The sequence below is a fragment of the Manis pentadactyla genome, chromosome 3, assembly GCF_030020395.1.
Source record: "Manis pentadactyla isolate mManPen7 chromosome 3, mManPen7.hap1, whole genome shotgun sequence".
Lineage (NCBI taxonomy): Eukaryota > Metazoa > Chordata > Mammalia > Pholidota > Manidae > Manis > Manis pentadactyla.
This window is the reverse complement of record NC_080021.1, coordinates 38,379,272-38,391,313: the sequence shown is the minus strand read 5'-3', so window position 1 is coordinate 38,391,313 and position 12,042 is coordinate 38,379,272. Positions and strand designations below refer to the sequence as shown.

The window sequence follows — 12,042 nt, the reverse complement described above, 5'->3', positions numbered from 1 at the left end:
CAGGACGAGATTCCCCAGCTGGCCGTCGCCCCGCCAGTAGACAGGCTCTAACTGGGCCTGTCCTGAGAGACTGCAGGTGGCGGGAAACCGCCCCCGGGCTGAGAGGAGAAAGCGCTGTTCGTGTGTGAGGCGGTGATGGGAAAAGCCGCACCGTTAAAATATTAATGAGGAGGAAAAGCTGTCTTGTGCTGTATTTAAGCAACCCAAAAGAAGTGGTTGGGAGGAAAGTGTGTGAATGGGTTTTAGGTGGGCTTGAGAGTGAGAAGGAAAGGGAAAAATGACCAAATTCAGGAAAATAATGTGAAAGTTCTGAAATTTTCAACAAACTAAGCATTTAGTAGTATTTATTGAGCTCTTACAAAGTGTGGGGCTCTCTACTAAGCACCTTATATGAATTGATTCCTTTAATCTTAAGAACATCCCTGTGTGGTAGACATAGCCAATGTTCTTCATCTTACAGATGAAGAAACTCAATCTCAGGATAAATAAGATTATCCAGCTAAAAAGTAATAGATTCCACAGTCTCCCTGCTGAATGTTCTTTTCAGGGCCAAAAGCTGAAGTAATAGAGAGGAAATACTCCTGTGTGATGCAGCAGGCAGTGGTTACTGATGGTCACAATAATTCGGTTTAACAACTAATACCCATCTCTCAGGGGAACTATCTAAAGATAACTATAACAGAATGAAAAAAGTTTGGTTTAACAAATAAAAATGAGGTGAAAGATTTGTTTAAGCAGCTTGAAACTGAAATACGGAGGGAGGGAGCTGTCAATCCTTGAACAACATGCACCTGTTCTGTGGATAGCTGAGTAAAGTATGGTAAAGTAGGATGGAAAAAATAAGTTGAAAGCTTTTTCAAAAACCTGCCCTAGTCGGGGATGACAGTGATCCTTTCTTAGGTGACTACTAGGGGTCAGGGGCTGAGTAAAATTTTTTGCATTCATTAATTTTAAATAATAGTTAATTCCAGGAGGAAACAGCCTTAAGTTAGATATTTAATCATAGGCCACATGGCAAATGAACTAAGAGCAAGGTTTCTATCATTTAAAATTATACAATGTCAGCTATATGTCAGGCATCGTATTTGGTATTGAAGTTACAAAGATGAGCTTAGTGAAAAAGTGCATGGCTCCTGGAGCATATCAGCATGGGAATGAATTCCAGCTCTGCCATTTATTAGCTGTGTTACCTTGGACAAATTGCTTAGTCAGAGACTCAGTTTCCTCACCTATAAGATGAGAATAATAATTCCTTACTCATAAGATTGTTGTGTAGATTATTAATAATACTGTAAAGCACTTATTTGGGGGGGGAGGGAATTACAATGGTAGCTTCTAAGTATACTATGAATCAGGCCATCTTAGAGGCCATGGAATAGAAAGGCTCAGATCAAATTGAATTGCTTGAATTGCACGGCTTATTAATTTAAAACATACATCAAAGGGAAAGTGATGGGTTAACCTACATTTAAGATAAGATATAAAGCGGGGAAAGAATGGAAGCACCTTACTGTCCAAATCATACTGTTGCTCAATTCATATATCCTATATATCCTGTCTTCTCTGCATCAGCCTACCTGGTTGAAGGTATAGTTATGAAAACCAGAGATTAGGATAAGCAAGCGGTCTCAGCAGACAAAAGAAGAGCCAACACACTTGCTCTTATAGTGAGATGCAGGAGCAAGTAGGCCTGGTCATGGGTGTAACTTGCCACAGATTAGCCTGCTGAGCAGCTATGAGTTTTATCTGTTTCTTGGGAAGAGCCTGTGTGGGGCCAGAATGGATGTCACCAACTCGTGGCTGATTTAGGAGTAACATTAGTTGTCAGGCTATGAGTCACATGATCCTTTCTTGTGAATATTTAAAATTTACTTGATCCTTCCAACCTTTTCTATCTGTAATGCTCTCGTTTGTTCCAGTATTTTTATCTATGTTCAACATAGATGTGTTTCATTTATTCTTTTACATGCCTTATGGGTTAGTAACTTGTTTACTATTTATACTTACATTTTATGAATCTTCTGACAAGCTTTTTGCTCCCATACTTAGTTTCTTTCGATTGTTAACAGCAGAATTGAATAATCTTAACTAATGTAGCAAAACACTGTACAGTGCTTCTAACAGTGCCTGCTGTATAGTAGTCAGCAAGTATGTTTCCCTCAAGGTTGTTAGTTACTAGGGAGAACAAATGCAAAACATAAATGTGTAACTGAAAGACCTCTGGGAGTAAGAGGATTTTGTCTTCATATAACCTCTGTAGCATATTATTTTTTCCCAAAATAGCCCCACATGTTGTTCCAGAACCTTGATGATCCTTCCATCAAAAGGTGTAGTCCTATTCCCCTTCTGCTGTGGACTGAATGTTTGTGTCCAAAAAATTCCTATGTTGAAACCTAATGCCCAAAGTGATGATATTAGGAGATAGGGCCTCTGGGAGGTGATTAGGTCATAAGAGTGGAACCTTGATGAATAGGATTAGTGTCCTTTGTTTCTTTTCTTTTGCTGTTCAGTTGTATGAGTTCTTTATACATTTTGGATGTTCTCTTACCATGTATGTCACTGAAAATATTTTCTCCTTTTCATTAGGTTGCATTTTCATTTTCTTGCTGGTTTTCTTTGCTGTGCAGGTTTTTAGTTTAATGTTTGTTTTTGCTTTTGTTGCCTTTGCTTTTGGTGTTAGATCCAAAAAATCATCGCTAAGACTGTTAAGGAGCTTATCACCAATGTTTTCCTCCGGTTTTATGGTTTCACGTCTTAGGTTCAAGCTTTTTTTTTTTCTTATTCTGTATGCTGTATCCCTGTGTCTTAATTACAACTTTCTTTTTTTAAATCCCCTTCCCCTATTTTGCCCATCTCCCTACCCTCTCCCCTCTAGTAGCCACCAGTGTTGTTTTGTGTTTTAGATTATACATATTAAGTGAAATTATGGAGTATTTGTCTTTCTCTCTTACTTCACTTAGCATAATACCCTCTATGTCCATCCATGTTGTCATAGTGGCAAGATTTAATTCTTTTTATGGCTGAGTAATATTTTGTTGTATATATGTGCCACTTTATTCATTTGTCCATTGATGGGCACTCAGGTTGCTTCCATGTCTTGCTATATATATGATGATAAATAATGCTGCAGTGAACATGGGGGCATATATTCTTTTTAGTGTTTTCATTTTCTCTGGATAAATACCCAGAAATGGAATTGCTGGGTAGTATGGTAGTTCTGTTTTTAATTTTTTGAGGAATCTCCATTCTGTTTTCCATAATGGCTGCCTCATTTTGCATTCCCACTAAGTGCACAAGATTTCCTTTTCTCCTCATCCTTGCCAACATTTATTTCCTTTTCAGTAATAGCCATTCTGAGAGGTGTGAGGCAGTTAACTCACTGTGGTTTTGATTTGCATTTCCCTGATTAGTGATGTTGAGCAGCTTTTCATGTGTCTGTTGGCCATCTGAACGTTCTTTGGAAACATGTTGTTCTCTGCCTGTTTATTATTTGGATTGATAGTTTTGTGAGTTCTTTATATACATTTTGGATGTTAAATCTCTTACCAGTTATGTCACTTCCAAGTATCTTCTCCCATTTAGTAAGTTGCTTTTTTATTTTGTTGGTTTCCTTTGGTGTGGAAAAGCTTTTTAATTTGATATAGTCCCATTTATTTTTTGTTTTGCCTTTGCATGAGGTGAAAAAAATATTGCTAATGTCAAAGAGCTTTTTGCTTTTTTCTAGTTTTTACATTTTAAGTCTTTCATCCATTTAATTTATTCTTGTACAGTTCAAGAATGCTCATTTTATTCTTTTGGTTGTAGCTGCCCAATTTCCCTAGTACCATTTATTGAAGAGACTGTCTTTTTCCCATTGTACATTCTTCCTCTTGTCAAAAATTGACCGAATTAAGTGCAGGTTTATTTCTGGACTCCCTATTCTGTTCCATTGATCTACATGTTTGTTTTGTGCCAGTAACCATGCTGTTTTATTACACCTTTGTAATATAGTTTGAAATCAGGGAATGTGATACCTCCAGTATTTCTCAATATTGCTTTGACTATTTGGGGATTTTGTGGCTTCATATAAATTATAGGATTATTTAATCTCTGTGAAAAATGGCATTGAGATCTTGATAGGGATTGAATTGAGTCTCTGTGTTGCTTTGGGTAGTATGAACACTTTAAAAAATATTAATTCTTCCAATCCAACAGCACAGTATAGCTCCAATTTATGTGTTGGTCTTCAGTTTCTTCCATCATGTCTGATAGTTTTCAGCATACAGGTCTTTCACCTGCTTGGTTAAACTTATTACTAGGTTATTTTATTCTTTTTGATGCAATTATAAATTGTATTTAAATTTTTCTGATGGTTCATTATTAATAGATAGAAATAAAACAGATTTATGTATATTTGTATCCTATAACTTTACTGAAGTTATGTATTAGTTCCAATAGGTTTTTGGCAGACTCTTTAGGATTTTCTACATGTAGTATGATATCATCTGCAAATAGTGACAGTTTTTACTTCTTTTCCAATGTGGTTGCCTTTTCTTTCTTTTTCTCATCTGATTGACATGGCGAGGTGAAAGTGATGAGAGAGGGGCATACTTCGTCTTGTTCTTGATCAGGGCTTGGTCAAGCAAGCCCTTTACTGGGAGGAAAAACTTAAACCAGGACGAGATGATTAACCTTAATCATTTTCCATAGGACATAGGGAGAAAATTTTGGTTCTGGAGATGTTACCAACAAGGGGATTTGTATTCACTAAAAAAAAGGAATCTCTTTGTGCAATGTTTCATAACTTAAAAAGCATTTCTAAATGCTTTAAGAAAAAAGATTTCTGAACTCCACTTAAGACTTACTGAATCAGAATGTGACTGAGGGGATGAGCAAAGTTTAACACTCTGCATTAAGATCTACAAGAGAATCGTATGCATATAGAAGCATGAGAACTGCTTTAAGGGAAGATCTCTGTTTAGACCTAGAAATTCCTGCCAACCTTTAAATGCATAGAAATAATCCTAACTTTAGAAGAGAAGTATGTAAGGGCAAGTCTTAAATAGTGAAATCATATATTCAAAAATCCCTCTCAAGTCTGCCCCACTAAGCCATTAGACTGGATAGTCTTGATATTCGGATGATTTAGAGAAAAAAAGTAAAAGTAGCAAAACTTTGAAAACCCTCAGTAAAGTTCATTCTTGGTCTTCTTTTCCTAAATTTGTTTTCAATTCCATTAGATTTAATCACTAAACAAGACCAAAAGAGAACTTTATTTTATATGATTTTATTTTACATTTAGAACCATTTTATGCTTTACTTAAAAAAAAAAAAAGACTCTGCTTTTAATATTCCTAAAAGCATTTTAACCAAAAATCTTGATTTAGGAAGACTTAAGACATTGTGCATATTTTAAATATTTTCATTCTTTCAATAACTATTAAAAATATGTTCACCATTAGGGTTTCAAATGTCTTAATCATATCTAGTTTGTCAGTCCCATCATGTGCATACAGAAGTTAAGGTGATATAGAAATTTTATCTTTCAGACACACTGATGATAATCAGCTCTTAATCTAATTACTATTTCATTTATTCAGAAATAGCATTTAGACATAAAAACCAATGCCTCACTTTGTAAAATAACCTTTGGTTAATTTACACAAATCTAATACAACATGTGTATTTTAAGTAATACAGTGAGTTTCACTATTATCATTTTGGATTGTGTCAGCACAGCTGAGAGCATCACATGGTTCAGTCTTCTGAAGAAGTTATATAATAAAAGCACAGTGCCTCTGAACATGGAAAAACATCCCAAAGGCTAGGAGTCCTATAAAGGAACTGAAAGGTAGGAGAGATTCCAACGACTTTCTCTAATGATGTTCAGTATGTAAAGTGACCAGTTTAAGTCACTATTGAAGATTAGTGAAGAAAACAGTGCTCTTTTATTATGCTATTAAATAAAGCACTAAAACCACAAGAATTTAGAAAGTTTGGTCCTAGGCTACATAATTATAAGTAGTGAATTAACTTCCTATGCCAAGTAAGGGTCACACTTCACTTCCCCCATTTGTAAAAAGAAAAGGTGGCCTGGCCATTGCCATTCAGGATTCTCTGCTAACTGTAAAATGTAAACTGATTTTCTTCTGTTTCTTATAGTCCATGTGTATATATAAACTTTCAGTTCTTTAAATCAAAAAATTTTATGCATATAACCGTGTTAGTGTATTACCCTTGGTTTAAAAATGTACAACTACATAAATAAAAACTATTGTTTCTTCAATATTACTTGACATTTCTTCTGTAATTTCTTTATTTAAAAAAGTAAATGTAACAAGATACTTAAAAAAGGCTAGATACAAAAGTAGTTAAGCTGCTCACGAACATTTAAAATTTTCCAAAATGTATCTTCAATAAATCAGGATCTTATAAAACATTTTACAGTTATCAGAAAGTGCCCAGGCTGAGTTTACATAACTGACATACTTTAGTACAAATGTCTAGTTAGAACTGAAGTGCAAGTAACCTCCTGACTGACTGCTCATTGAAACAGGGATACAAAGAAAAAAATTGTGATAAAATATTGTGCATTGGCCCCATATGTACAAAAAAAGTGCCCTCACTCTAAGGTACAAATTACATGCAAATATTAGTGATATCATTTAATATTCTAGAGCTCAATGCAGCCAGAATAAACCGCAATAAAAGTGGTTTTTATAGGTAAAAGTGATTTCATCTCTAAGATTTGAATGTCCAGAACTCTTCACAAGTTCCATATACATGATACACAATTGCAGCCAACCACAAATTAAACACCATTAAAGAAAGTTAAAATGAAAACACAAAACATACTTAACTTTTTATTTTGAAATTCCCTATTCCCTCTATACAAGAACCTTTGCTGAAACACTTTCCACAAAGGCAGCAGTGAATTTTCATAACATTTTACATTTTTTCCCCTCAGCAAAAAGATAAATCACAGTGTAAATTATGTTGTTCTGCTGTCATCTTTGGCTGGGGTTAGACCCAGAAGTTGTTGACTAGCAAACCATTATAGTCAAATGTTGCCAGTGCTTCTCTGGCCTTTAAGCTACAAACTCAGCAAGGAATGTTTGCATTTAATCTCTTTAAGGTACCACCAGGGGGTGTGACAGCATTAACTTCCATAAACTTTTATAGACAAATGGGGAAAAAATCTACAAAATTAGCTAGTAATATTACACATCAATACACACTTTTTATACTCTACACAAAACCAAAATTCTTGGTCTTAATGGCAAGTAGCAATTTCTGTTTGAGAATCTGTTTAGAGGAATAGAGTGGGACATAAAGTCGAGAAATGCAAGTATTTGCAGTAGGAAGGTGTTGGTCATCTGGTGGTCTTATTGTGATTGAGGGCATAGGCTGAAATCCTTCTTCACTGGCTGGTAATGATGGGCTTGATGTCCAAAAATAAACCTAAACAGGAGTATAATAATAACAATTTTGGCTTTGATTATATTAACATTCAACCCTTAATTCTAGTAATTACATATAGAGATCCCCATTCTTGTGTTAAAACCTACAAGGAAGGGGTATTATTTCGAATTGGGTTTTACATTTTATTTCTTGTACTGAAAAGGGAGGGTCAAAGAGAAAAATGCTACCGGGTACATAGAAAAGTGACTCTGTTTCTGGGTCTGTTTCTCATCTGTAACACAAGGCTGTTGGACCAAATGTTCTTCTCTAAGAGCCTTTCCAGTAGCAAAATCCCTAGGGTATCTCTTAGTGGAAATAAGGCACAGGGTCTCTCCCCAAAAAGGTTCAAAATTCATGCACGGTTATCAAACAAGTTTTTTGCACTTAATCTATTGCAAAATAACCTAGTATTGTCTGTGCTGCACTGTGATACACATTTTATTATAGTAATTAAGTGTTGGGGAGAATCTATTATAATCTAAATCCATACAAGAAGCCATACTACTATTGAATTCTACTACACAGCTATTTTATATGGTACAGTGTAAATAAAAATGTTAACTTCTACTTATGATAACCAAGGATACACTTTCCTAAAATATTTTTACTAATACATACCATTCCTCATGGATCCATATATATATACACATACATACATATACACCATTCTTCAGTAATAGTAAGATGCTGCCTATCTCTTAAGATAAAACCTTTTAAGTCTAATGCATTTATAGCACATTAATACATATATATATGCAATATCCCAGAGTGACTAGTAAACCTAAAAAAATAATTTGTTATTCCCTGAGCATAGTTTTATGAGAACTCTCATCTAGAATTTCACAGAAGAGGGCAGAAAAGAAGCTCTGCTAAGTGTCAGGATCTTCAAAATCGTCAAAGAACTATAAAAAGGCTAGAAGGTACTCAAAAGATAAAGCTCATTGTATCCACTGGTCCAGTCCACTCACTTTAGAGGTGTGTTTCTCCAGAGGCAAGTGGGATTAAACAGGGCAGATGACTACACTGTTGGACCCCCAACAAAACCGGGGTTTTTTTTCAGAACTTTTTATGAGTGAACTATAACTCTCCAAGGGGGAAATAAACCATGCGGTGTTACCCACTAACCCTAGAAACCCTGTAATTTGCACGATTAAATTCAAGGGGAGAATAGTGTGGGAAACCCTGTTATATTCTTATGTCTTTCAGCTCTTCCCCTCAGACATAGCAGGATAAAACCAACAAATACGTGAAGGATAACCTACCAAGAAACGGAGGAGGGCAAAAGACATCTCAAAATACTGCCTAAACTCTAAGAACAGATTTTTCTATCAGAGTTTAAGGAATGAAGCTCACCAACTAAAGCTGTTGAGGCCCTTACAAAGGGAGATTTTAAAAGACTGAATTTTTCTTCCAGTAGAAGGCAGAAATTTTAATTTCTAAGATTTAACTTGACTGACTGGACTAAGGATGTACTGGTTTACATACAGCTAAAAATTAGGGAGTAGACAAAAATATACCTTAGAATATATATTAGCCAATAGCCAATCATTTCTATTTGCTGTTTGGTAGTTCTTTATCTTAAGAAAACACAATGAATCCAAAGATTGATTATAGGTATTAGAACCCTAAATAGGGAGAGAGAGGAATTTGCAATTGGTAGGAACTCTAGGGTCCACAAGACTGGGATAAAGTCAAATTAATATGGCATTAAGCATGTCTAACAGGAGCAGCCAGCATGTGTCAAGCACTATAGGGGGAAAAAGTATGTCTCAGCAATAAGCTGGAAATATACTCTGGGACTAAAAACAGCACATTAATAGTTAAGATGTATTTCATTCTACTTAACAGCTTTATTAATACCTCAGGTGTTTTATTCTAGAGTAGAAAACCAACACTGTCTTCTGTTTCTGAACTACAATTTCCTTAGCCAAAATTAAAATGACAAAACATTACAAACTTAAAAAGCTGTTATCATACACAGTTCTTCTACAAATTTTGTGAAATTTTAAACTTACAAGATCTTGTCTTTCTGTCATGCTCATCTTCTCCACTATTGACCAGAACCAACGCTTGAACTGCAAGAGCTTCTCAGCATTTTCTCCTAAGAATGAATACAAATCCAACATACTATATCAGTTTTTATTTTAGAATATTTTTTATAAAAATAAATATAAAATCAAGATGTTACTTAGGATGCGGGTTTTTAATTCCTAATACAAGAAATTAAGACCATATGCATATTATAGAACCTCAATAGTTATCAGTCCTGACTCAAGATAACCAAAACAAGAATTAAGCACCAGCCTCAAATTGATAATCATGACTTTAACCCCACCTGTAATTTATGATTCTTCTATAAATCATGATTCTTCTCATGACCTTAATCCAGTGCTTCCCAAATTTTAATGAGTTTACAAATCACTTGGGAATCTCTTAAAAATGCAGATTCTCATTCACTAGGTATGTATGGGGGAACAAAAGGACCGGAGATTCTGTATTTCTAAAATGATTCCAGATGATGCCAATACTGCTTATTATCTGAGGATCAGCATTGGAGTATCTTCAGATATTTTTCCCTCTTAGACTTTTGGTGTGAGATAAATTCTTACAAGTATTGAAAACTCTATTTAAAAGCATAAAAACTATTATACAATGATGTCTCTGTGTTGTCAAGCATGAAGAAAAAACAATTTATCCAAAACTATAATTTGAGCTGTTTGCTAAGCATAAAAGATTAAGGGGGAACAAAACTAGTACCTTCGTGCATACAATAATCTGGGCTATAGGCAAAATACTCTCATAATGAATGCTTGTACCTCTATTGTATAGTCACAGCTAACAAGTCTGTTCCTAAACTATAGGACTCTGAAAAGAAAGAACTGCAGTAAATCAAGCGTTGAAGGCAGACATTATTCTAGGGGGATTATCGCTACCTCTGGTTATTCTAGAGTCTCCATGTGTTTGTGTGCTTTGGGTCCAGCTCTACAAAGCAAACATCATGCAGTCAAATTCTTTAATGAAAATCAGGAAGGACCAACAAACAGAATTGTCACATGGATTTTTAAAAATTAGTATATAAAAATACCTTTTACAGCTGCTCACCACAAAAATTTTTACTTGTATTTACACCAGTGTATTATTTAAAACCTTGAAAAATTAAGCAATAAAATGACCTAATGCCAAGCCATTAAGAGTTCAATGGTCTTAAAAAAATTTTTTAACACCTGAGTAATATAGCATTTCTCAACCCCTATACATATTTAAGAACCAGAAACTTATAAAATGCCTAATCTATGTAATTTATTCCTTAAATAAACATTTAAAAAATTCATACCTGATTCATCATTGAAAGAGGTGAAACTGATCAGCATTTGCACATTAACTTCACCACAGCCATTTACCAAAAGCCTAAAGTCTTCTGCTGTTAAATCTTCTAATGAATTTTTGGGAAGCACATCCAATAGACCTTTCCTCATTGCCTAGAGAATTTCAAAAGTTACCCTTTTATTACTATCAGTACATTATTTTCTATGTAGCATTTATTGTTAAAGTCCAATATCTAATTTTAGCACCCTAATACTACTAGTTCTCATTTTAAAAGTTCTATATTTTGGATTTCTTATTGACCGATTCAAAAGAGGTGGCAAAAAAAAGCACATTGTAAATAGGCTATAGGTTCAAAAGTGAAGATACATTGCTATATACCAGGAATTAATTGAATTTTTAAAATTATATTAGTAACAGGCTAGTCATCAAATAAGAATAGTTTTGTCAAAAACATTATCATCTTGTCAGCATCCTAGGAAAGGTATGATAATGACAAAAACAAATGTCCCAGACACAAACCCCAAATCTAGAAGCTCACAGAGAAATTACCAAATGCCAAGAGTTCTAAGCACTTTACATGTATTAATGCACTTAATCCTATCCTCATTTTACAGAGGAGGGAACCAAGGCACAAAGTACTTAAGTAGCTTACTAGTGTTATTCAGCTAGAGGGTGGTGCAGCCATGATTTGAGCCCTGACAGTATGATTCTAGACCCTACATGGATCAGAAACACTTTAATATTTTACCATAGGAGAAAGTTAACATAGCAGACCAGGCCTGATGTTAGGCTCTTCAGAAGGACCTGATTGGGGGATGGTCCTTGCCTGGCACCTAGGAATTGGTTTTTGTAATGTTCCTTATATTACTAACTGATGTGGCTATTTTGTATGCCTGAGGGAATGAACCTTGTGGTACCAGCTTGCCTAGACTACTTGTGCAAACACTGTTGTTTTATGATGAAAATGTGCTTTTTTCTAGGAATCTGAATTTCAGTAATCATGGCTGGCTGAAATGATCATGGGACTGCACTCCAATAAAAACCCTGGGCTTTAACTCTCAAGCAGGTTTCCCTAAGCACAAGCACTCCAACACTCTGCTGTAATTCACTGCTGGTAAAGTGTGTTCTTTGTGACAACCCATTCCCCCAGAGAGAGAACTTTGGAAGCCTGCATCTGGATCCTCCACACTCGGTCTGATGTATTGTTTTCCCTTGTTGAGAGTCCTTTTGCTATTATCATACCTATGAGTACAACTGCGTCTGAATCTTAGGAGT

The 12,042-nt window shown here is 35.1% G+C and overlaps 1 protein-coding gene across 5 annotated transcripts in view; it reads right to left on the bottom strand.

The window, feature by feature from the left end:
- Positions 1-6,829: 6,829 nt before the first annotated feature.
- UBR5 (ubiquitin protein ligase E3 component n-recognin 5) overlaps positions 6,830-12,042 on the bottom strand; it is a 128,011-nt gene continuing 122,798 nt past the window's right edge. For all 5 annotated transcript variants that reach the window (XM_057497850.1, XM_057497852.1, XM_057497853.1 and 2 more), the window contains exons 57-59: positions 10,775-10,919; positions 9,456-9,541; positions 6,830-7,440 (exon numbers count right to left, since the gene is read on the bottom strand). In XM_057497850.1, coding sequence (XP_057353833.1) covers positions 7,228-7,440; positions 9,456-9,541; positions 10,775-10,919 — 444 coding nt within the window. In that variant the 3' untranslated portion in view covers positions 6,830-7,227. The remainder of the gene's footprint in view (positions 7,441-9,455; positions 9,542-10,774; positions 10,920-12,042) is intronic.